Here is a 26332-nt window from a genome sequence, read left to right on the forward strand (position 1 = left end):
GTTTTTAGGAAGAAAAGCTAAAGAATAAACCAAGAAAAAATATTTTGAATTTTCATTGATATCCTGACGCAAGATTTCGAAACAAGCAATGAAAAATGAAAAAATATTTTGGGATTTCAATTTTGATTGCCTAAAGAAGAAATTCTAATGATAACAAAGATAAAGTATATTTTTCTATATACAATCCTAAAGTTCTAATGAAAATAAAAAGAATTTTTTTTTTTATTTTCACTAATTTCCCAAAAGAAACACCTCAAAAGAATTTTTTTTTTGAATTTTGGAATTAATACCTTAAAAAAAACCTTTTAAAGAGGTACTAAAAGAAAATTCTCTCTTTTGAATTTTTAGTCCTAAATTACTAAAGATAAAAATAATTTTTTTTTAATTTCTAGATACTAATTTCCTAAAATAAAACCACCTCAAACTTTTCTTTTCTTTTTTTTTTTCTCTTGATTTCTAGTAGTAGTATTTCTAAAGAAAATTCTAACGGAAATATAAAAACACAAAATATCTTTTTTTGGATTTTTGAGTTACACCACACCTTTTCAAATACAAAATAAAAAGTACAATAACAAAAAACTTGACATTACTGTACAAAACTAGAAAGTAAAATATGACATAAAAAAAACATACTCAAAAAATAAAATAAAAAATAAAAATAAAAATAAATCTCCTTAAGCAACTCCTGAATGCAGTGGTCCTGGGGTATCTGTCCTGCTCAAACTCCGGTAAGTGGATCCACACCTGTATGAAAAAACTTAAACCAACACTATGTGAGACAATAACATTCCCTACTAGACACATGCAAGACATGGCTGCGATTACTTTTTCTAAAATTAACCTATGTGGCTAAAAATGCAAGATTTGGCTAAGACCCCGCGAAGCCAAGAACCTAAGATTTATTAGGAAGACCGGACCCTATGTGGGTTGCCTATGTATCACGCCTCGAAAGACGAGAATCAGGTATGCGTAGTTCGGGCAGATTGGATACGGTCGAGAATTAATTAAAAAAATAACTAATTTAGAGAAAATATATTTTTTTTGTCTTTTCCTTGAAAATGATGAAACATGCAAAATCTTTTTGGATTTTCTTTTTTTCTTTTTTTTTTTAAATTTTTGATTTTCCGAAAAATGATAAAAAAAATTCAAAATCTTTTTTCCCAAGCTCTTTTTTTCTTTTGGGCCTCACTCGCTTTATCTTCACACTTCACCCTCTCTTTTTCTTTTTTTTCTTCTTTTTTTTTTCATTTTTCTATTTGCCCTCAACTATCATTGGTCCGCCAAATGACCCTTTTACCCTTGAATAGATGCAACATGTAGCACATATGATGCATCAAGATGGTCTGTTATTTCGGGTACACCTGTCCTAGACGGACCCAACCCCTGTGTTGAGTCCCCTAAGTCAAATGCGCATGATGCAAACAAACGCTCCTACTAGGGATCCGGCATGAGTCTATGTTATTCTAGGTTTAAAAACCTGGGTTTATTTGTTCTAGACCTGGCTTACCTGAGCGGACAACTCGAGCCGAGGGAGGGCAGCGTACCGAGAATACAGAAGCTTCACCGACTTTGCAACTTGTTCGAACCTCGTTCTAAAATTGGATAAGACTCTAGCCAGAAGAGAAGTCACACGAAGTGCACCCTTCTCCATGATTTAGAAGATTCAGAGAGATGAAGGGTTTCGTAGCAGTTATATACAGTTCACAGAATATCAAAGCGGTAAAAGCAACACTTAGCACATTAGGCCCAAACATGTAACAAAATCAGATAATAAATAAAGCCAAATATAACAATTCATCTAAGCTCAAATTCTGAACCCTGAACCAAAAGTTCTAGGTTCTTTTCCCCAGCAGAGTCGCCAGAGCTGTCACACCTCCTTTTTCTACTACACCCCCGGAAGGGTATAATAAGGGAGTTATTTCCAACTTGAAGTGACAATCGAAATGGAATTCATTTTATTAAAAATTCAGAGTCGCCACCTGGGAGATTTATGGTGTCCCAAGTCACCGGTTTAAATCCCGAATCGAGGAAAAGATTGACTCTGTTTAACAGTCCGCGAACCAGAAATCCGGGTAAGGAATTATGTTAACCCGGGAGAAGGTGTTAGGCATTCCCGAGTTCCATGGTTCTAGAACGGTCGCTCAACTGTTATATTCGGCTTAATTATCTGATTTTAGAACATTTTGAACCTATGTGCAAATTTTAACTGATAACCGCTTTTATTCATTTTTAAAAAAAAGATTTAACGTCGTCTAAAATATGTCTTTGGATCACGTCATATGAAATGCACCCGTAATCCGAACACATTTTATTCAACGTTATAATGATTTGGATTTGGGTCAGATGAAATGCACACCCGAGTTAAGGAAGGTAATATTATTAAAATACGCGCCTAAAGCAACTACGCGTCTTAACTTTGCGAGGGCCATGGAAAATTCAGCTAATGGCACACCTCGATTCTAATTTCAAAGGATTGTACTCAACTAAAGCAAACTACGGATGTTCATAATTATTTTCCTATGTTCCGGATAAACAAAACAAATTACCTTAAACCGTAAATCCCGTTAATTTTATCATCCAACACACTTCTGCTTAAAAGAGTTTAAACCAAATTCTACTTATACTTTTTAAGTGTAAAATCAGATTAAACCAAACTTCTATGCCTCGTTCTCAAACCAACGATTCACTGCCCAACCAAGGTCCATATATTTATTATATCCCTAAAGACTATTAGGCTTATCTCAATTCTTCAACACATAATACAAAAAACTTGGAATCAAATTCAAGGAATTCACAAATTAAGAGGACAAGAATCATTGTATTACCTCATTTCAATCCAACAGACAGTTCAAAATAACAATTTATAGAAACCAAACAAAAATATGACTTGTAACTATAATAAGAGTAGAGATGGACCTTAGGAAGAATTTTACAGTAGGTGAATCCAAAAGCGAATCAGAAACCACGTACGGGACCTCGATGAATCGGAACCTTATCGGACCAAAGCTCAAACCTCGACGGAACCCAAATCTGTCCGGCAAACTCGAACGGAATTGAACAGACCCAATGAAAGGAGCTAAAGACCTACGAACGGGCTTTAACGGAACTCGAACTTAACTGAAACGCCACTGTTTTCCGACGACAACCAAAGAACTAGAAGAAGAAACAGAAACTTTTCACTGTTTTCGCTCTCGTTTGGACTGAAAGTAGTGGCTGGTGGTCGCTGGCTATTTGGAGAAGGGCTGGTGTCATCTGGTGGGTGGCGTGATGCTGTTGGTTCGAGATGGTCGGCGCCGCAAAGGTTCAGGGGTCGTTTGGTCCTCAGCTGAGGAAGACGAGGATGGCAGCCATTAGGGGTGTTCATGGTTCGGTTTGGATCGGTTTTTCCCTAAAAAGAAACCAAACCAAGTAAGTCGGTTTTTCAAATATTAGAACCAAACCAAACCAAACCAATTAAGTCGGTTTTTTCTCGATTCGGTTTATGTCGGTTTTTCGGTTTTATCGGTTATTTGTCGATTTTTTCTTAAATATGATACATACACTACCAAACACATATTCCGGAGACCACATTTTCAACGTAACACTATCAAATCAATTGCCCTTTGAGAAATCTATTATTTACCAAGATATATTGATGATAATTGAATCAAATAGTGATGAATAATCTAAGGACTCAATTAAAAATATATTATTTTTAACACGAAATGGATTCTTACACTTAACAAAAGAAAACTACCAATCAAACTAGAATGTAAAGGTAAAGAACTATACCAAAAGTGCAAACTATTAACATTTACCATTAAATTTTTGAAACTTTATATAAAAATATACATATATATAGGTGTAATAATAAATTTGAAATAGCTACTCCTATAGTCGGTTTGGTTCGGTTTTTTCCTGATTAAACCAAAACCAAACCAAATTTGATCGGTTTTTAAAATTCAAAACCAAAACCAAACCAAACCAAAAATTATCGGGTTTTTTGGTCGGTTTGGTTCGATTTTTCGGGTTTTTATGAACACCCCTAGCAGCCATGAATTTTGGCTCTTCTTCTATGAAGAAGAAGAAGATCAATCGATGGGAGAGGGGGGGTCTTGTTTTTTTGCAAGGCTGCGCTCCAGATTTCAGTCCCTCCTTTCAGCTCATTGTAGGCGTTAGTATATGTAGAGTCTAGGTTTAGGTTATTATTTTGTGTATTTTGCCAATTAGTCCCTAGGTCTTTTTTTTTTTAAGCAAATATACCACTAGGCATGAGGCCTAGTGGCTAATATATAAAGATAACATCCCAAGAAGGTCCAAAGTATACAATTTGTCCAGCAAAAACCTAATAAAAGTCTTAAAATATGTAAAGCTAGGAAGTCTAACTAACAAGCTAATACTATCTATTACATGATCACCAAATGCATGCTCCCATATTCTGTGGCTGTGTATGACTTCTAATGCCTATTTCAGGTACCATGTAGCACCAACCAAGCTCTCACCAGGTACCAAGGTATGGGGGGGGGGGGGATAGGCAATGAAAAAGTCCAAACAATAGAGCCACAATACTGAAGCAAGCAATGACTTCCAAGGATACAAAGTGATGCCATCTACTAGCCTTGCCATTGTCACCTGCAAATTACATAGCACATTGGCTACTGTAGTGTCATCTCCAGAATGAGTGTGTGAACACACTGATACCACTGAATAATGACACAACAGTATCCAATAAATTCCAAGCCAATACAGATGACATATAATGATAAGAATAGTTGAAGATGAGTTCCATATAACAGCTGCTGCTTCCAGATTATGTTTAACTGATACCATTAACAAGCGGACATGCTGTGTCAGTGTAACTAAGATCAAACACACCTGCATTGTGTCAGTATGAAGATGCTATCAAGACCATTATGAACTTGCACTCTTTTGGACATAATCAGAGCCCATGGGATGAATGCAACTGCAAACAAAGTGATCAGATATGAGATGTTCCTAATGATATTCCGGAAGAGGTTCCTAATGATGTTCCTTAGACTTGAGATCCTGAAGGTGATCCTGCCTTATCTGTGTAATATATCCTACTGCAACTTATCAAATCACCCTCAGATTGAGCATGTAAACATACTGATACCACTGAGTAGTCATTTAATAATCTCCAGTATAGAAAAATACACAGACTTGGCATTGCATTTTGTAGCCTTTCCATTAATCTGGTGCTTTCCTTTTGGCAATCCTAACTCTTAAGTTAGGAATTTGTGATTTATCCATATTGAGCAATGTTCTTCCTTCTAATGGTACCTCTTGAAACGATTGAAAATTGACTGTACCTGCAAAAGAGAAAAAAAGGTTAGCTAAAAAATCTGCCACTTTTGCCCTCCCTTAGCATATGTTGGAATATACATTGTAGGAATTTTTTGATCTCCTTGATCCTTCGCACTTCTGCCCCTATACTCCATGGTGTCTCCCATTCATCTTCAATATTCTTCCTCATTACCAAAGAGTCAGTTTCCATGATCAAAGGATGCAATTGCCTCTCCACACAATATGACAGTCCATGAAGAATTGCCTTTGCTTCAGCTACAATATTTGTTGTATCACCTATCTCCCTTGCCCTAGCAGCTATCAAATCTCCTCTGTGATCCCTCACACAAAAGCCATACGAGCTAGGACATGGATTCCCCTTTGATGCACCATCTGTGTTGCATTTAAACCAACCATCATATGGAAGCTGCCATGTAACCATTCTTGTCACTATAATAGGCTTATATTGCTCAAAGAATCTGATCATCTCAGGCCACAACAATGGAATCCCAGGAAGCCAAGGATACCTCACCTGTGCCAAATAATATAATGTCTTGTTTACCTCATGTATAACCCTGCTGCAAAACACTAATCCTCCATGCTTCATTGTGTTCCTTCTCTTCCATATTTCCCAAAGAATTACTGCAGGAGCAACCTGAAATAAAGGCTTTAGCTTGGGACAACATTTTGCATTCCACCATTCCTTTATAACTTGATGGACCTGCACCATGTTGATCACCAAACCTGCAGCCTGACTAAATGTACTCCACACCTTTTTTGCAGTATCACTGGTCAGAAACAAATGCTGAAATGAGTCTTCCTTAGGTGGCAAGCAACACCAGCATTTAGACACCACCATGTATCCCCCATCTCTCCATATATCATCTGTAGGAACCTTTCCCTTCCAAACTTTCCAAAGGAAGAATGAAATTTTGAAAGGAAGTCCTTTTGTCCATAGCTTTGCATAATCTGGATTAACTGGCTCTCTATGTCTCAATATCTTCCATGCACTACTCACAGTAAACTTGCCTGAAGGTGTAGGCATCCACCTTGGAGTGTCCCAGTAATCATCAGTAACTGCAAACTGCACTTATTCCCTAATATGATCTGCAATCTCCAATGGGAAGGTTTGATCTAGAAGTGCATCATTCCATTGCTTTTCATCTCTCAATTCTGATACCTCCTGTAGCTCCTCATTGATGTCAAAATCTGGAGGAACTACATGATATAATGCTCCTAATCCAGTCCAATTTTCATGCCAAATATTAGTAGATCCCCTATTCATCTCCCATAGTATTTCATGTTCTACTTCATCTCTAGCCTCTAGCATTTTTCTCCACACATGTGATCCCTCCCTAAACTGAACCACAGTTGGTAATTCCTTCTTGCAATACTTATTCCACATGAAATTGGACCATAAGGATTTTGAGGCCCTGAACCTCCACCACAGTTTTGCAAATAAAGCTTTAGAGACATCAAATAAAGATCTAAAACCTATTCCCCCTTCCGCCTTAGGGAGACATAGGTTCTGCCACTTTGTCCAATGTCTACTTCTCCCTTCTTCCTTATTACTCAAGAAAAATCTTGCAAATGTTTTATGGAGATGCTCAATCACATTATCTGGTGGATCAAGTACTGATAATATGTGAGTTGGTATGCTTTGCAGTACACTTGAGATCAATGTAGCCTTGCCTCCATATGATAGAAGCTTCCCTTTCCATGAGTGCAGCTTTGCTTTCACCTTCTGAATCAAGTCATTATAGTAGTTCTTCCTTCTCCTTGTGTAGAATATTGGACATCCACGGTATGTAAATGGGAAGGTCCCTTTAGAAAATCCAGTTATAGTGGCTACTGCATTCTTCAAATCTGCAGCAATCTTTGAATGCACATAATTGGAACTCTTTGCCTTATTGATCAGCTGGCCAGAGGTTCTCTCATACAATGCCAAGACATCAACTATCTTCTGAAGGGAGTAAGGATCAGCTGAGGCAAAAATAATAGTATCATCTGCATAAGCAAGGTGATTCAATGGATCAGACCACTTTGGCATCCCAAATCCTCTAAACTGCCTATCTTCAAACAATTTGTTCAAGGATCTTGATAACACTTCTGCAGACAAAATAAACAAAGCTGGGGAGAGAGGATCTCCCTGCTTCACACCCCTTGTAGAATGAAAGAATCCTGAAGCCTGACCATTCACAATCACTGAATACCAATTGTTAGAGATCAAATTCCACACCATGTTTATGAAACATCCTGCAAACCCCATCTTCCTCAGTACATGCATCAAATATTTCCAAGACACCCTATCATATGCCTTGGCCATATCTAGCTTGATCACAACATTTGGTGGCTTTCCTCTCAATCTTATGTCAGTAACAATCTCCTGTGTCAACAAAATATTCTCAAAGATGCTCCTTCCCTTAACAAAACTAGACTGGTTCAATTAGATCAATGAGGGCAAGATCTTTTCAAGTCTATCATGAACTACTCTTGAGAAGATTTTGTTGACAAAATTACTTAGACTAATAGGTCTAAGATCAGAGAATGTTTGAACTTGAGGTTTCTTAGGCAGTAATACTAGATTTGTATGTGTTATTGATTTGGGCAATGGACTACCCTCAAAAAACAACACTAACAATGAATGAATATCCTGCCCCACAATATCCCAGCATACTTGAAAGAACAAACCTAAAAAACCATCTGGTCTACTTACACTTTCAATACTCAATGCAAACACAGCATCCTTAACCTCCTTCACAGTTGGCAATCTACATAATTCCATATTCTGTTCTCTTGTCACCATTGTAGGAACATTGTTCAGCAACTCAAAACTTGTGGAATCCCCTTCATCAGTGAATTGTTTCTGAAAAAACTCTACAGCAGCCTCTGATAGCTTGTCTTGATCCTCTATCCATGCACCATCACTGTTCATGATCCTTTTCAGCTTTAATTTTTGTCTCTTTCCATTTACACAATTGTGAAAGAACCTTGCGTTTCTATCTCCTTCTTCAAACCAAGTCATACCTGCCTTTTGTTTCCAATATTGTTCTTCAATGTTCAAATATTTCTTCAGTTCTGCCTGTGCTTGAGTAAGTACTACTCTATTTTCAGAAGATGGATCCTCCTCAAATAGCATCTCCTTAATCCTCACCACATCTTCTCTAATGTCCATCTGCTTGAAGATATCCCCATAGGTTAATTTGCTCCATTTGGATAAAGCAATTTTAACCCTCTTCAATTTCTGCTTAAACATCAAAAAAGGATCTCCAATAAAATCAGCACTCCAGTTCTGCTTTACCACCTCTATGAAGGATTCATGCTTTGTCCAGAAGTTCAGGAATTTGAATGGCTTCACAAACTTCATTGCTTCTTCTCCACAGCTCATCAACAAGGGAGCATGATCCGATCCTGTCCTAATAAGATGTTCTACCTCAATAGTAGGGAATAAGTTCTGAAATGGCATGTTCACAAGGATTCTATCCAGTCTTTTAAATATACACTCTTCATTTGGCCTACCATTCCACCATGTGAAAGGACTCCCTTTGTATCCAAGATCAAAAAATCCACATGAGTTTACACAGAAAGCAAAATCTTCATATTCAGGAGGATACACTGGCAGTCCTCCTATTTTCTCTTCCTCTCCCATCACAACATTGAAATCACCCCCTACTAGCCAAGGTAATTCCATATCACTAGCTAAATAATACAGATTGTCCTATAATTCTAGCCTCTCCAGTGCACAACACTTAGCATAGACAAAAGTCATCATAATATGCTTACCAAGTTCTTGATGGTACACTCTGATTGTCAGTTGTTGTTCAGTGTCAATCAATAGATCCCATTCTACCACAGCATCAAAGAACAACCAAATCTTTCCATTCACATTTGAAATTGCAGCTTCCATACCTAGCCTTCTTCTATACTTCTGAAGAAACTTCAACTTTTGCATTGGTTCCATAAGGGCAACAATGAAAAATCCATGCTCCTTCTGCATATTAATAACCCTTTGAAAGGCCTGCTGAGTTTTGACAGACCTTATATTTCATATGAGAGTTTTTGTCATCATCTTGATACATTAAAGGCTGCCCTCCTGGGCAAAATTCTAGTAGGTGCTTGCAGCTCTTTAGGTTGATTTTTCTTCCCTTTCTTCCCACTTCTAGCTGCTGATTTAGGAGACAAATCCCTTTCCTTTGCAATAGCTTTAAAATTTTCAGCTGTGGATTCATCATCTTCTTCACCCTCAAATTGTAGTTGCTGCTCAATCAAAGTCTGCTGAATATCATCTGGCAACTCCTTATGAGTAATTATATCATGAAGCACCTGATTTGGAGTCCTTAATGGCATATTTAGTTGGATCTGTATTGGTGATCCTGTACCTGATGCACATGCCACAGGTAGAGACTCCAGTTCTCCAGAATCCCTTGCAACAATTGCCTGCGCTGCTGGTTCATAAGGTGTCAAAGCTACATGTTGTGCCTTTAATGTCTTCCCATATCCCTTAAATTCTCCTGCATCATCTTGAATTGAAGCTCATACACAGATCCTAGGTTAGGGTTTACTGTAGCAACACAATAAGAAATTACTGTTCCATTATGATCAGCCCCCTTCCCTTGCACTAATTCTTTGTCTAGGCACACTGTATCTTTTCTAACCTCTGTAGGAACATCTCCATCAAGATCCTTCTCCAAAGAATAAACAGGAACCCCATCAACAAAGGCCAAAATCTCCCCAGATTGGCTAGGGTTTACTGTTCCATTGCCTTTCTCTTTATTCATCAATTGTTGAGCTGATCCCTCTTGCTTTCTAGCTTCCTCACTTACTCCTTGATCTTTTCCAATGTGCACTTCAGCTTGATTCACCATATAGCTTGAATTATCTTCAACCCTAGTTTGACAATTGCTAGGGTTTACTGTAGCAGCTCCCATAATTTCAGCAGTTTGTCCAGCATTGTTCCCCTTTCCATTGCCTCCTAGCACCTCTTCTCCTAACCTCTGACTCTCCATAACCTCGACCTCAGCACATAAGGTCTGAGCAGAGTTGACCTTATTGATATCCTCTTTTTGCCCAGAATCCTCATAAGTTTGAGATGGTATTTCTTAGCAAGAATGGTTTGTAGCCACATTACATAGTCTTAGTTCGTTCTTACTTGTCCCAAATCTCCTATGCACCCACTCAATCGTTTGTTCCTTTCGAGTTGCAGCATCATTGCTTGTATCACTCAAAATATTGCCTGACTCCCTTACCATGTTTACCTTCTCCACAGCTTCCTTTTTTATTTTCCTAGCTTCAACTTCTTCCTTGTTTAGTGACATTTTTCCACCTTCCTTATAAGCAGATTTTCCCGAAATACCTTCTCCAATCCCATTAGCAGTAGGATTAGGAGAAGTCCCCTTTTTATTCCCATTATTTTCCAGCTGCTTCTCTTTGCTATTCTCCTTAGAAATTTGATCTTGCCCTAATGCCTTGTCTCTTGCTTCGCCTTTACCATCTGTAATTTGCATAATTGGCTGAGCTTCTTCTTCCACCTCTAAAGCTCCAAATTTATTTTTTGAAATCATAGTACCTTCATTAAGCTTCCCTTTGCCCTTGTTGTCTTCCTTCTCCTTGATCTCCTCAATTATGTAACCTCTTTTATCTCTTTGATACTTTTTCTTCCTAGCTTGCATCCACTCCTGTTTAGCATTATTAGTGACAGGTTTGCCAAGTACTTTTCCACTTGATAGAACCTTCGTAGAATTTGCAGCAGTGCCAACAACATCACTACTCACTACTTCTGCTTGCTCCTTCACTTGATCCTTGCCTTCTCCACTAACATTCTTATGTAATTCTGGGTGAATTACCCAGCATTCTTGTTCATTATGACCTTGCTTCTTACAAGTCTTGCAGTACTTAGGCATATAGTCATACCTAATTTTAATCCACTTCGATTCCTCAGGACCTGTATCATCAGCTTCTTCAATAATTTTAATTCTTTGTGGCAGCGTTGCAAGCAAGTTCACCTCCACCTTCACTTTAGCACAACTAGGTCGTGTACCATTTTGAGTAGCAAGATCAACATGTAAAGGCCTACCTACTGCACTTGCCAATGAGAATACAAACTCCTTACCATAGAAATTGGGAGGAAGATCTTGGAAAGAGATCCAAGCAATTGCAATTGGTGTCTCAACCTCCGGAGACCACCATGGACTCCACTTCGTACATCTCATCTGCCAGTAATCACCTTGAGCTTTCAAATAAAATGCAGGCTTCGACAATAAATGTATATAATCTTCCATTAACGATAACTTGATCAAGACATGAGAATCTTCAATCAAACCAACTGAACAAGCACCCTTAAGCTCACATTGGATTGGAATTGCCTTCCTCAATTCTTGGATCATAGGCTTTCCATACGAAAATTTGCCCAGAACTGCTAGATGCAAACCTTGTTGTATTATAGATTGTTTAACTTCAGATTTCTTCCATCGAACCATTGGTTCTCCATGTAAAATCTCGACAGGCTTCAAGTTTACACTTTGTACGTGCATGGGAGTATTTTATGCTTGTGGTTGTAGCAGATTCGCGTAGGTTTGGATTGTTTTTGGATTAGTAGATGGTTGTAGGGTTGTAGTATGGATTGTAGACGACTGCCCAACCTCCGGCGAAGGCTGGGCAGTGGCCGGCGTGGCCATGGAAGCGAGGCGCGAGCTTTCTCTCTCTAATCGCCCTAGGTCTTTTTGTGTTAAGTCCTTAGGGTTTTTTTTATTTGTTTTTGTTCCAAAGAAGAGTCTAGAAGGGTCCCTAGGCTTAATGGACTAATCCGAATTGGGCCAAGAATTGGGCTCTAAAACTCTTAAAATTGTGATCCAACACCTTAATTGACTCCTTTTAAAATAAGATAAAAATACTACACAATGCAAAATCTAATATGAAACTATTATATATTTTTTGTATTTTCAAGATTATGTAAAGATAAAAATAAGGTACTATTTTTTGTATAATTCTTATTTAAATTTATGAAAGATACGTAAGCTAAAATATTTTTGTAATTTTCCATTTTTATGACGAAAATAAAGGAAAGAAGTCAAAAATGGCTGAAATAGCTATATTAGGCCTACATTAAATATTTACATGCTAAAATATAAAAAATCTTGGGGAGGGTCAAAAATCATATGTCTACAGGTAGTGAAAGGGCTTACGGAAGATGTCGGAGCAAGTCAGGAAAAGCCGAAAGTGGTCGTGTCAGGGATCTCGAACAAGCCTATGGCAGTTGTGAAGGGGGCTCGTACCACCCCTGTTGTTATTAAGCTAGTGACCCAGTTGCCAATGGTAGATACAAAGGTTGTCCCGTGGAATATAGGTGATAGTGACATATAAAGGGAAAGAAGTAGAGGAAGAAGTCAATGAAACCAGAGGACTGACTCGTTAAGGGAGATGTTTTACCCCAAAGGAATAAAGGAAAGCCAAGCCATTCAAGGATAGCCAAATCCCAGTAAAGAAGCCGGTCACCGAAGAAGAGGCTGAGGAGTACCTGAAAAATATGAAAATACAAGACTATTCCATTGTGGAGCAGTTAAGGAAAACACCAGCCCAAATTTCTTTTTTGTCTTTGTTGATACATTCAGATGAACACCGCAGAGCCCTGATGAAGATTTTGAATGACGCACATGTTCCTGATAAGATCACGGTGAATCACTTGGAAAATATTGCTAACAAGATCTTCGAAGTAAACAGGATCATTTTCTCAGATGATGAACTTCCTATGGAGGGTATAGAACACAACCGAGCTCTTTATCTTACGGTAAAGTGCGAGGATTCTGTTGTCTCAAGGGTGCTGGTTGATAATGGCTCTAGTGCAAATATTTGCCCCATGTCCACTATGCAAAAGTTGAAGATCGGCACTGAAAGAATCCACATGAACAATGTATGTGTTCGAGGCTTTGATGGAGGAGGGAAAGATTCTGTCGGTGATATAATGCTCGAATTGTCGATAGGGCCAGTTGAGTTCACTATAGAGTTCCAAGTGCTAGATGTGACTGTCTCCTACAATCTGTTGTTGGGCAGGACCTGGATACATACTGCTAAGGCAGTCCCATCCTCTCTGCATCAAATGGTAAAGTTCGAATGGGACATGCAAGAAATAGTTGTGCACAATGATGAGAACTTATCTACTTACCACGACACAACTGTTCCATTTATTGAAGCTGAAGATGATAAAGAGCCTTGGGTCTACCAAACATTTGAGACGGTGTCTGTTGAGAAGATCCCTGAGGGAGAATGCATTCTAGGTACGAAGCTATCCTCCGCGTCCATCATGGTAGCAAATGAAATGTTAAAATATGCTTTTGTGCCGGGCAAAGGTCTGGGTTCATCTACATGATATTGTGCATCCAGTGTGTCCACGTGAAAGTTTTGGTACATTTGGTTTGGGATTCATGCCCATAGAGAAAGATGTGAAAAGGGCTAAGAGTTTGAAATGAAAAGTATGGTCACTCCCTAAGCCTGTTCCACACATCTCTAAGTCTTTTGTCAAGCCAAGGCCGCAAAAGCCTCAATATCATCAGTCCCGAAACCTGTGGTCGACTTTGACGAAGAGCATATCAAGAGGTTCCAGAGTCTGTTTGATGAGGTTAACATGGTGGAAATTAGGAAGGTTCCAGTAACGCAGATCTGCAGCTCGTTGGGCCGAATGTGAAGCTTATCAATTGGAAAGCTACTCCGTTCCCCACCCGGAAGGAGTTTTGGTAGTTTGCTTTGTTTTCCTTTCTGTTATCTGGGTTATTCCAGGGTTGTAATCTAGATTTTTATGTTTCGCTTGTTTTGATGTACAAACCCTTCCATCCTTTTATTTTCAATGAAATACAATTTCCGATTTTCCATTATTCCTGATAGCGTTTTATTTTTTCCTCTTTTGTACAGTTCTTTTTATGTTGTTTTAATGACATGACATGCATGAAGAATTTTCAGCCAAGTCTTAAAAGCCAATCTAATTCTGAAATAATAATCCAAGAAGTAGAGTGCGATGATGAAATAAAATATGATGAAGAAGCAGCATTTGAGGAAATTAGTAAAGAACTAAAACACTTTGAAGAAAAACCCAAGCCTAATTTGAATGAAACTGAAGCAATCAAATTAGGAGATCAGGATAATGTCAGGGAAACCAAGATAAGTGTGCATCTGGAACCACAAATCAAAGAAGAAATAATCAAAGCATTGTTTGAATACAAAGATGTCTTTGCATGGTCGTATGATGATATGCCGGGTTTGAGCACTGATTTGGTAGTTCATAAATTGCCAACTGACCCTATATTTCCTCCTGTCAAGCAAAAGTTAAGAAAGTTCAAGCCTGACATGAGTGTGAATATTAAAGAATAAATCACAAAGAAACTTGGGGTAGAAGTCATTCGGGTCACTCAATATCCCAATTGGTTAGCTAATGTTGTGCCAGTATCAAAGAAGGATGGTAAGACCAGGGTATGTGTTGATTATCGTGATCTCAACAAGGCGAGCCCAAAGGATAAATTTCCATTGCCGAACATTCACATTCTGATCGATAATTGCGCTAATCATGAGATCGAGTCTTTTGTGGATTATTACGCGGGCTATCACCAGATCCTGGTGGATGTGGAAGATGTAGAACATCATGCCATGGGGGAAATATTGCTACCGGGTAATGCCATTTGGTTTGAAGAATGCCGGGGCAACTTACATGAGGGCGATGACTACCATATTATACACAAGGAGATTGAGGTTTATGTAGATGATGTGATCATAAAGTCAAAGAAGCAGTCCGACCATGTCGGGGACTTGAGAAAGTTTTTCCAAAGGCTCCACAGGTACAATCTAAAGCTTAATCCGGCAAAATGTGCATTTGGTGTTCCATCTGGGAAACTGCTGGGGTTCATAGTAAGTCGACGCGGTATTGAGTTGGATCCGTCGAAGATCAAAGCCATCCATGAATTACCACTGCCAAAGAATAAAACCGAGGTGATGAGCCTGCTCAGACGGTTAAACTACATCAGTAGGTTTATTGCTCAACTCACGACAACTTGTGAGCCCATCTTTAAGTTGCTGAAGTAGAATGTTGCAGTTAAGTGGACTGATGAGTGTCATGAAGCATTTGATAAGATCAAGAGGTACTTGTCAAACCCACCTGTGTTGGTCCCACCGGAGCCTGGGAGACCTTTAATTCTCTATGTGACGATCCTAGATAATTCTTTTGGTTGTGTGTTGGGTTAACACGACATCACGGGCAAGAAGGAGCAAGCCATTTATTATCTCAGCAAGATGTTCACTCCATATGAGGTTAAGTATACTCTTCTTGAAATGACATGCTGCACCCTGAGTTAGGTGGCACAAAAGTTGACATCATCTATGTGGCTCGGACCGCGATGAAAGCTCAAGCCTTGGCCGATTATTTGGCTGAGAATCCGGTGGATGAAGAATATGAGCCACTGAAAACATAGTATCCTGATGAAAAAGTGATGTATGTTGACGAGGTTGATCATAATGAAAAGCTAGGTTGGAAACTCTTCTTTGATGAAGCTGCTAACATGAAAGGTGTCGGAATAGGAGCTGTCCTCATTTCTGAAACAGGACATCACTACCCCGTAACAGCTCAGCTTCGATTTAATTGCACCAACAACATGGCTGAGTACGAAGCATGCATTCTGGGTCTGAGGCTAGCTGTAGACATGGGAGTTCAGGAAATATTGGTTTTGGGAGATTCAGATTTGTTGGTTCACCAGATTCAGGGAGAATGAGAGACTCAGGATTTGAAGCTCATACCGTATCGACGATGTCTGCATGATATTTGTCAACGATTCAAATCAGTAGAATTTAGGCATATTCCTAGGATCCATAATGAGGTTGCCAACGCCTTGGCTACTCTAGCGTCGATGTTACACCATCCGGATAAGACTTATGTTGACCCTCTACATATTTAAGTTCGTGATCATCATGCCTATTGTAATGTGGTTGAAGAAGAACTTGATGGTGAACCTTGGTTCCATGATATCAAGGAATACATCAAGTTGGGGGTATATCCGGTGCATGCCACATGTGATCAAAAGAGAAACCTTCGACGTCTGGCTAGTGGATTTTTCTTGAGCCGGGGAATCTTGTACAAGAGGACTCCAGATCTTGGACTATTGAGGTGCATAGATGCTAAACAAGCTTCGACTATCATGGCCAAAGTGCATTCCGGAGTTTGGGGGCCGTATATGAGCGGGTATGTCTTGGCAAAGAAGATTCTTCGAACAGGTTATTATTGTCTCACCACGGAACGAGATTGCATCAGCTTTGTTCGCAAATGTCATCAATGTCAGGTGCACTGTGATTTGATTCATTTTTCATGTTGCACACAATGCCTGCGCCTTGGCCCTTTTGTTGCTTAGGGCATGGATGTCATCAGACCAATTGAGCCGGCATCAAATGAGCATAGGTTTATTCTGGTGGCCATTGAGTACTTCACCAAGTGGGTCGAAGCTGTAACTTTCAAGTCCATGACCAAGAAGGCAGTGGTAGATGTTGTTCATTCAAATATCATTTGCCGGTTCGGAATTCCTATGGTAATCATCATAAACAATGCTGCTAATCTCAAAAGTCATTTGATGAAAGAGGTATGCCAACAGATCAAGATTATGCATAAAAATTCCACTCCGTATCGTCCCAAGGCAAATGGAGTTGTTGAGGCGGCTAACAAGAACATAAAGAAGATACTTCGTAAGATGGTGCAAGGTTCTAGGCAATGGCATGAAAAGTTGCCTTTTGCTTTACTGGGTTATCGCACCACTGTTCGCACTTCAGTAGGTGCAACTCTTTATTTGCTGGTGTATGAAACTGAGGTAGTAATACCTGCGGAACTTGAAATTCCATCCCTTCGGATTGTTGCGGAAGCTGAAATTGATGATGACGAGTGGGTCAAAACCCGGCTAGAGCAGCTGAGTTTAATTGATGAGAAAAGATTGGCAGCAGTATGTCATGGTCAATTGTACTAGAAGAGAATGGCAAGAGCATACAACAAGAAGGTCTGTCCCCGAAAATTTGTAGTGGGCCAGCTGGTATTGAGGTGCATCCTTCCACATCAGGCTGAAGCTAAAGGCAAGTTTGTCCCAAACTGGCAGGGGCCGTTCATTGTGACAAGAGTATTGCCCAATGTGCTTTGTATTTAATAGACATAGAAGGCAAATATGTAGATATGTCTATCAATTCTGATGTAGTCAAGAGATATTATATATGATTTTTTCGCTTATCTTCAATTGTATTCTTGTACTTGGCATGTTCAAAGTTGGAATGACGAAGGCATTTTATTCTGCTACCCAAACACTTTCATCCTTTGTTATTCCTTTTAAGCCTTATTTGTTTTCTTTCATACCCCTCTTTTGGTATCAGACGTAAAGTAAAAATGGAAAAGGAAAAGGAAAAGAAAAAAAGAAGAAAAAAAGAAGAAGAAAAAGAAAAGCAAAAGAAAAAGTAACAAAAACAAAACAACTTTTATATTTGAACTACGTTTGACCTGATTCCTTTTAAGGATACGTAGCAGCCCTACACGGTCCGGTCCTCTCAAAATAAAAATCCAAAATTCCCCAGACCCAAAGAAACTGGGGCAGAAGTTTTGGTTTTGTAAAATATCTAATTCCAAAAGTTGTAGTCTTGAACCCTTTCATATTAAGGTGTTTTGAGCTTGCATGTCGCTCTTTCTTTCTAACCCTGTCCAAAAGCCTACACTACGGTCCAAAGAAAGACCTTCCGAGCAATCTTTGAGGATGCCAAGTCAATCGAGATAGAGGTATGATTCACATTATGGGTAACACTTTGTTCATGGGCACAAGGAAAGATAAATGAAATGAGAGAGTCTTATTGGTGAAAACCCTCACGGGCACCGTAAGGCGATGGAGAGAGAAAATTTAAAATTAGAGACTCTTATTGGTTAAAACCCTGGCAGGCACCGTAAGGCAACGGTGAGCTGAGAGATGAACAAATGAGAGAGGATTGGTGGTGAAAACCCTTCGGGACACTACAAGACGAATGAGGTTCGTGACTTTACAGAGAAATTGAATTATAGAAATCCCGATTTTTTTTGAAGTATGAAGACATAGCATGAACTGAAATGTGATTAGTTGGATGGATTAGGCTAATCAATCCGAAATGCATGTCATGATCACTGGAGCCAGCTGCTTCATTCAGATAAGTCTCTTTTTCATTCTTCTTCAAATAGTCATCTTTCTTCAAAATTTTCCTCTTTATTCCTAATTCTCGAAGTTACTTCGCGTTGTTTCTTTTGGGTCTATTTTGCTAAGTCTATGTCAAGTTAGTCTTTGTTAAACAAGTAAGAAAGGATTTTAAATCTCATTACCAACTTTTTAATTGCACCAAGCGAAATTCGGCCAAGCACATCACAAGTGACATGATTCAGAATGAGCCATGTGTTGGTAATTGAAGTTCAGGTGGTCAAGTCATTCATGAATTTTGAGGAAATACAAAGGTTCAACAATTATCAGAATAAAAATTCCATACAAAAGTTGAGTGTAAGGGATTCGGATTTAGAGGTTTTTGTGGTAAGTTCGATCAGAAGGTCAAACAATTCTTTGTTAGCCCAAAGCACCTAATGAGAATGAAGCGTGGTAGTGGCAGAAGCAGACACCTTCAGCAAGGATGCCACAAACTAACTACCACATTTTCAAACTGACGAGATTTTCTTTGTTTGAAACGAGGGCAAGAAATTTTGTTTGCTCTACAAGAATCCTCCATGAGGAAAGCATGTTCCAAGTAAGTTCAGTTTTAAGTTTTCAGGACCCTCCTGGATAATGGGATTTAGTTAAGTTTGCAGCATCTCCCTAGATAATGAAATATAGCTTTCAAGTTTTCAGGACCCTCCTGGATAATGGGATTTAATTTCAAGTTTTCAGGACCCTCCTGGATAATGGGATTCAACTAACACTCATGAATGTTCCTGATACAAACTGGGCAGAAAATTCTTTGTTTTGTCTATGTTGTTGTGATCGCAAGCGCCCACCTGGAGAATGAGAGAATTTATTTCGAGTTCAAGTCATTGGCAGGCGCCCACCTGGAGAATGAGGGAATTTATTTCGAGTTCAAGTCATTCGCAAGCGCCTACCTGGAGAATGAGGGAATTTTTTTTGAGTTCAAGTCATTGGCAGGCGCCCACCTGGAGAATGAGGGAATTTATTTCAAGTTCAAGTCATTCACAGGCGCCCAACTGGAGAATGGAATTTAGTTCAAGTTCAAGTCATCGCAGGCTCCCACATAGAGAATGAGGGAGTTTATTTCGAGTTCAAGTCATTGGCAGGCGCCCACCTAGAGAATGAAGGAATTTACTTCAAGTTCAAGTCATTGGCAGGCGCCCACCTGGAGAACGAGGGAATTCATTTCAGTTTTAAGTTAATGGCAGGCGCCCACCTGGAGAACAAGGGAATTCATTTCAGTTTTAAAGGGAATTCATTTCAGTTTTAAGTCAGTGGCAGACGTCCACCTAGAGAACGAGGGAATTTATTTTAGTTTTAAGTCAGTGGCAGGCGCCCACCTGGAGAACGAGGGAATTCATTTTAGTTTTAAGTCAATAGCAGGCGCCCACTTGGAGAATGAGGGAATTCATTTCAATGTTCAAGTTAGTGGCAGGCGCCCACCTGGAGAATGAGGGAATTCATCTCAAGTTTCAAGTTAGCAGCAGGCGCCCACCAGGAGAATGAGGGAACTCATTTCAATTTTCAAGTTAGCAGCAGGCGCCCACCTGGAGAATGAGGAAATTTATTTCAAGTTCAAGTAATTGGCAGGCGCCCACCTGGAGAACGAGGGAATGCGTCTCAGAATTTATATCATAATTCAAGTCAGTAGTAGGCACCCACCTGGAGAATGAGGGAAGTCACTTCTGAATTCTTTTTAGAGTTAAATTCCAGTTCAAATCAACAGCAAGAACCCGCCTGAAGAATAGGATCAATTCAAGTTAGAAGTAACAGAAGCTCGCCTCAAGGATGCGAGTGAACAGTTCGAGATGCACAACAAGACTGTAGAAGATTCAAGATAGAACAGTAGATAGAATTTTCTTTTTTTTCATGTAATTATTATTTTATTTAATTTTTTATTTTGATGTAATGACAGGAACCGCGGACCGGAACATCGACGGCAGTTCACTCGACTCTCCACCTCGGTATCCTTCTCTACTTTTCCTACTTCTGACCTACATGTAGCCTGATTCCTTTATAGCCAAGGATATATAGGCAGCTCAGATACCAGGGCTCGGTCACAATCTCTTCATCCATCTTTATCTTCTTTTGAATAAGTGTCGGGTAAGAAATCAACTACGGCTTACTTAACTCTTTGCTCAAAAACAGTACGTGTTTCAAAGCAAAAAGGGGCGGCTCTAACCACGTAATTTTTTAACCGCGTAAATTTTTAAGTTAGTTTTAGTATTTTAATATTTTTTTTAAAAATATTTACTTGAGTTTATTTTAATATAATTTTAATCTATTTTACTTTTAATCTTAAGACATAAATTAAAAAATATAAAATAGTTTTATTTATCATGTTTCTCACCTTTCTCTATTTTCATCTTTAGTTTAAGGTCCATTAGTATATTTATATTTATAATTTTTTAATTTTACCATGACTTTATCCTATTTTCTTTGCTTTTTACTTTATTATAACATTTAAAAATACAAAATAAAAAAGTTTCATTTTAATATTTTGTTTATTTACTTAACTAAGTTTAATTAATATTTTTTGTAGGATTTTGTGTTTGTCTTTGTCCAACAAGAAAGTTTGTAGGCCAAAGCTGTGAGTCAATATCTTTTAACTTAAACTCATTACCCTTGACCCAACTCCATTAACATCTGACCCAGACCCGCTCCAATTTTCCTGTTAAATCACAGCCTTTTATTCCATGTGATCTAATGGCTATTACCCCTTCCCACACCCCAAATATAAACAAAACTATAACCTAATAAGCTAACCCTAGAGACAATTCCCTAGCCGCACCCCTTTCTTTACCAAACGCCTCTTCCGCCATCGACCTGCCACAACTCCACGCAAACTTGCCCAACTCAGGTGAGTTCACCCCAAACTCGCGCACATGGTCCCTCCTCTCTCCCTTTGCCACGTATCCTAACGAGCTATGACAAACGGAATTATTCTTTCCGAATTTCACGCATGCTCTCTTATTTTTTCTTTCACATTTATGCTCTTTTGGCGAAAATAGGAAAAATATGGGGCGTAGGATCACGTCACACTCGATCTACTCCTTACATCTGTCTTATCTTGCCAATTCGAGATTTTTTCTGGATTTTTGAGGGTGATTTTTGGATTCTTTGGCATCCGACGAGAAAAGGTTCAAGAGAGGAGAATTTTGGAGAGAGTTTTTAGGACGCAGATTGAGGCAAAAATTAGGGTTTGAGAAATCATCAATATTCTTCTGTAATTTTTCTGTTTCTTTGAACAATCAGAAAAATACAAACGAAAAAAAATCAGTTTAGCCCTTTTCATTTTCAGATTGTGCGATAGTTTTATCTGGTTGTGATTGTGCGATAGTTTACAGTTGGATTAATGAGCTTTTTTATTGTTTGAAATGATAGTATAGTATCCATATTTTATAATTATTGTTGGCAAATTATATTTTTCTTTTTTTTTTTTCACGTACAATGAGATTTTTTTAACGTGATTAAGGGCATGAACCCATCTCAGAATCTTATAACTTTAGATTGCACCTTAGTAATGCTAAATTTCAACTTTGACGGACTTATAGTGTAACGACCCGGCCGGTCGTTTTAAGAATTTACGTCCCGATCCCCTATTAACTGCATTCCCCGTGTTTGTTTCTGCTATTGTGAGTTGCCAGGGAGATTTATTTAGAATTTCGGAGAGTTTTGGGACACTTAGTCCCTAAATGAGAGTTTAAGTTTTAGAATTTGGACCTTAGTCGGAGCAATGTAAAGACGGCCTCGGAATGGAACTCTGTTGGTTCTGTTAGCTCCGTTGGGTGATTTCGGGTTTAGGAGCGTGTTCGGATTGTGTTCTAGAGGTCCATAGCTTATTTAGGCTTGAAATGCCAAAAGTTGAATTTTTGAAGTTTCCTGTTCAATAGTGAGATTTTGATATCGGGGTCGGAATGAAATTCCGAAAGTTGGAGTAGCTCCGTAGTGTTAAAAGTGACGTGCTTGCAAAATTTTAGGTTATTCGGACAAGGTTTGATAGACTTTTTGATCGAAAGCGTAATTTGAGAATTTTTGGAGTTCTTAGGCTTGAATCCGATGTTAAATTTGTGTTTTGATGTTGTTTTGGGCGTTCCGAAAGTTGGAACAAGTTTGAATGATGTTTTAGGATTGGTTAGCATGTTTAGTTGAGGTTCCGGGGGCCTCGGGTGAGTTTCGGGTGCTTAACGGAAATTGAATTGGACTTAGGAAAATTTGATGTTGGCTGAACCTATCATAACCGCACTTGCGTGAATGGGACCGCAGGTGCGGCGCCGCAAAAGTGGCTGGGAGACTGCAGATGTGACCAGGTGAGGGAAAGCTAGAGCCGCATGTGCGGAAGTGTGCACGCACCTGTGCAACCGCAGATGCGGTAAACTGGTCGCAGGTGCGGAAATGGGAATTTAATGAGTTATCGCAGGTGCGGTTCTTTTTCAGCAGAAGCGAGACCGTAGGTGCGGTCCCATGGCCGCAGAAGCGGATTTGCTGGGCAGAAATAAGATATTTCGAGGGTTTGAAATCAAAAAGTTAGAAAATCGATTTGGAGCTCGGTGAGGGCGATTTTGGGAGGATTTTGAAGAGGAAATCAGTGGGTAACAATTCCTAATCCCTTTCTAGGTTTATTCCTATAATATAATCTTAGTTTTGTCATTAAATTTCGGATTTGGGATGAAAATTTGAGGAAAAGTGGAGAAAAGTTCTTAGGCCTAATTTTGGGGTTTTGATCGAGATTTTGATATCGGATTGGAATAATTTTGGTATGAATAAACTCGTGAGAGTATGAGGATTCTGAATTTGTAAATTTTACCCGATTTCGAGACATGGGCCCGGGGGCGTTTTGGTTATTTTTCCTAATTTCGCGTATTAGCTTAGAATTAATTAGTTTAATTAGTTACTTGAAGTGTTATTTACATTATGCAACTACTTTGAATAGATTTGGGCCATTTGGAGTCGGATACTCGTGGCAAAAGCGTGATTTCAGGTTGATTTTGAGCCAGTTCGAGGTTAGTGGCTTGTCTAAACTTGTCACGACCCAAGTTCGCCCTCCGTGAAAAGTCATGACGGCACCTAGTCTCTACGACTGTTCACGGAGGGCGAACTTGGGTCGTGACAAGTTGGTATCAGAGCTCTAGGTTCATAGGAGTCATGAATCACAGGCCGGTTTATTAGAGTCTCGCGGATCGGTACGGAGACATCTATGTTTATCCACGAGAGGCTATGTAACTGTTAAGAAAAGTTCACTTCATTTGAATTCCTTGTCGTGCGAGATCTTTGATATCGAAATTCTAAATGTTTGTCTTCTATTCTCTTACATATGGTGAGGACACGTGCTACCGGAGGTGACCAGACACCCGCGCCCCCTACGGAAGCCGTTAGAGGTCGGGGCCGGGATAGAGGCCGAGGACGCGCACGCGGTGCAGCCAGAGCACCTGCGTGAGCTGCTACAGAGGAGCCACCAGCAGTTCCAGCTGGAGCCCAGGCGCCTGATACACCCACAGCTACTACTACTCCAGCACTCTAGGAGACTCTGGCGTAGTTTATGACTATGTACACCACTCTAGCTCAGGCATGGTTGCTTTCCCTTGCTGCAGCCACATCCCAGGCCAGGGGAAGAGCACAGACTCCCGCCGCCCGCACTCCTAAGCAGCGAGTGCATGTAGAGCAGATCCCAAAGATTATACCGGCACAGCCTGTAGCCCCAGCTCAGCCCGAGGAGAGGGCAGTAGCATTAGAGGAGGAGCAGAAGAGGCTTGAGAGGTTCAAAAAGTATCAGCCTCCTACATTATCATTAGATGATGCTTTGGGATTTCTAGAGGAGTGCTACCGTATCCTCCGTACCATGGGTATATCAGGATCGAGCGGGGTTTCCTTCACTACCTTTCAGCTTTGAGGAGCCGCCTATCAGTGGTGGCGTGCTTATGAGTTAGACAGTCGGGATGAGGCAGTTTCCCTGACTTGGGCTCAGTTTTCAGATATGTTCACGAGAGAGTATGTTCCCCAGAGTCTCAAGGACGCTTGGCGCGCAGAGTTTGAGCATTTGCGCCAGGGTACTATGACTATCTCGGAGTATGCTATCCGTTTTACCGACTTGGCTAGGCATGCACCAGCTTTGGTTTCTACAATTCGCGAGAAGGTCCGCCGGTTTATTGAGGGCTCATTCCCAGCATCATGTCTAGTATGGCTCGGGAGTTGGAGATGGATATTTCTTATCAGCAGGTGGTAAGCATTGCTAAGAGAGTAGAGGGTATGCATGCTCGGGACAGAGAGGAGAGGGAGGCCAAGAGGTCTCGAGAGTCGAGCCATTATTCTGGTGCCCGTGCCCCAGCTTCAACTCGTCATGGTAGGGGTTATATGAGTCGCCCCGTTCATTCAGCTCTTCCAGCATCCAGTAGTATTCCACCTCCTCCCAGACCTCAGGAGCCTTATTATGCACCTCCAATATTCAGTGCGCCTCCTGTACCGGGTGCTTCTAGTGGTCAGTCCAGCAGACCTGGCCCGAGCCAGTCACAGCCACCACGTCCTCCCAGAGCTTGTTTTGAGTGTGGTGACACACGCCATATGGTGAGGGATTGCCCTAGACTTGGGAGGGGTGCACCTTCACAGATTTCTCAGCCACAGCGCGCTCCGCAGAGTTCTCGGGCTATGATCACAGCACCAGTTGCTACCCCACCTACTCAGCCAGCTAGAGGTGGAGGTCGGGGAGGTAGAGGTCGCCCTCAAGGGGGAGGTCAGGCTAGATACTATGCCCTTCCTTCCCGTACTGAGGTTGTCGCCTCCAATTCTGTCATCACAGGTACTATCCTAGTCTGTCATAGAGATGCATCGGTTCTATTCGATCCAGGCTCCACTTATTCTTATGTGTCCTCTTATTTTGCCCCGTATTTGGGCGTATCTCAAGATTCTTTGAGTTCTCCTGTTTATGTTTCTACTCCTGTTGGAGATTCTCTTGTTGTGGACCACGTTTATCGATCGTGTTTGATTGCTCTTAGTGGTTTTGAGACCAGAGCCGATTTGTTATTGCTCAGCATGGTAGACTTTGATGTTATTCTTGGCATGGACTAGTTGTCTCCCCATTATGCTATTCTTGATTGTCGTGCGAAAACCGTGACGCTGGCTATGCCAGGTATACCGCGAGTAGAGTGGAGGGGTACCTTAGATCATACTTCCAGCAGAGTTATTTCGTTCCTTAAGGCTTAGCGTATGGTTGAGAAGGGGTGTGACGCGTATCTAGCTTATGTGAGAGATGTCAGTATTGTTACCCCTACAGTTGATTCAGTCCCAGTAGTGCGAGATTTCTCTGATGTGTTTCCAGCTCACCTTCCGGGCATGCCGTCCGATAGAGACATTGATTTTGACATTGATCTGTTGCCGGGCAATCAGCCCATTTCTATTCCTCCGTACCGTATGGCTCCTCCTGAGTTGAAGGAGCTGAAGGAGCAGTTACAGGAATTGCTTGATAAGGGTTTCATTCGGCCCAGTGTATCACCTTGGGGTGCTCCTGTCTTATTTGTGAAGAAGAAGGATGGTTCTATGCGTATGTGTATTGATTATCGCCAGTTGAACAAGGTTACAGTGAAGAACCGTTATCCTTTGCCCCGTATTGATGACCTGTTTGATCACTTACAGGGTGCTTGTGTGTTTTTTAAGATTGACTTGCGTTCAGGCTATCATTAGTTGAAGATTCGGGAGCCAGATATCTCGAAGACTGCCTTCAGGACTCGGTATGGTCATTACGAGTTCCTTGTTATGTCATTTGGGCTGACCAATGCCCCAGCAGCCTTCATGCATTTGATGCACAGTGTATTCCGGCCATATCTTGACTCATTCGTCATTGGTTTATTGATGGCATTCTGGTATATTCC

The 26332-nt window shown here is 40.2% G+C and overlaps 1 protein-coding gene across 1 annotated transcript; it reads right to left on the reverse strand.

Annotated features, from left to right (window-relative positions):
- Positions 1 to 5187: 5187 nt before the first annotated feature.
- LOC109206844 lies at positions 5188 to 9280 on the reverse strand. The gene is made up of 5 exons (XM_019369709.1): positions 9067 to 9280; positions 8000 to 8952; positions 6464 to 7720; positions 5383 to 6367; positions 5188 to 5309 (listed from the first exon to the last, which is right to left on the reverse strand). Exons 1-5 carry the CDS (start codon positions 9278 to 9280, stop codon positions 5188 to 5190), a joined length of 3531 nt encoding a protein of 1176 aa, XP_019225254.1.
- Positions 9281 to 26332: the final 17052 nt, after the last annotated feature.

This window comes from Nicotiana attenuata, unplaced genomic scaffold, assembly GCF_001879085.1.
Source record: "Nicotiana attenuata strain UT unplaced genomic scaffold, NIATTr2, whole genome shotgun sequence".
Taxonomy (NCBI): Eukaryota; Viridiplantae; Streptophyta; class Magnoliopsida; order Solanales; family Solanaceae; genus Nicotiana; species Nicotiana attenuata.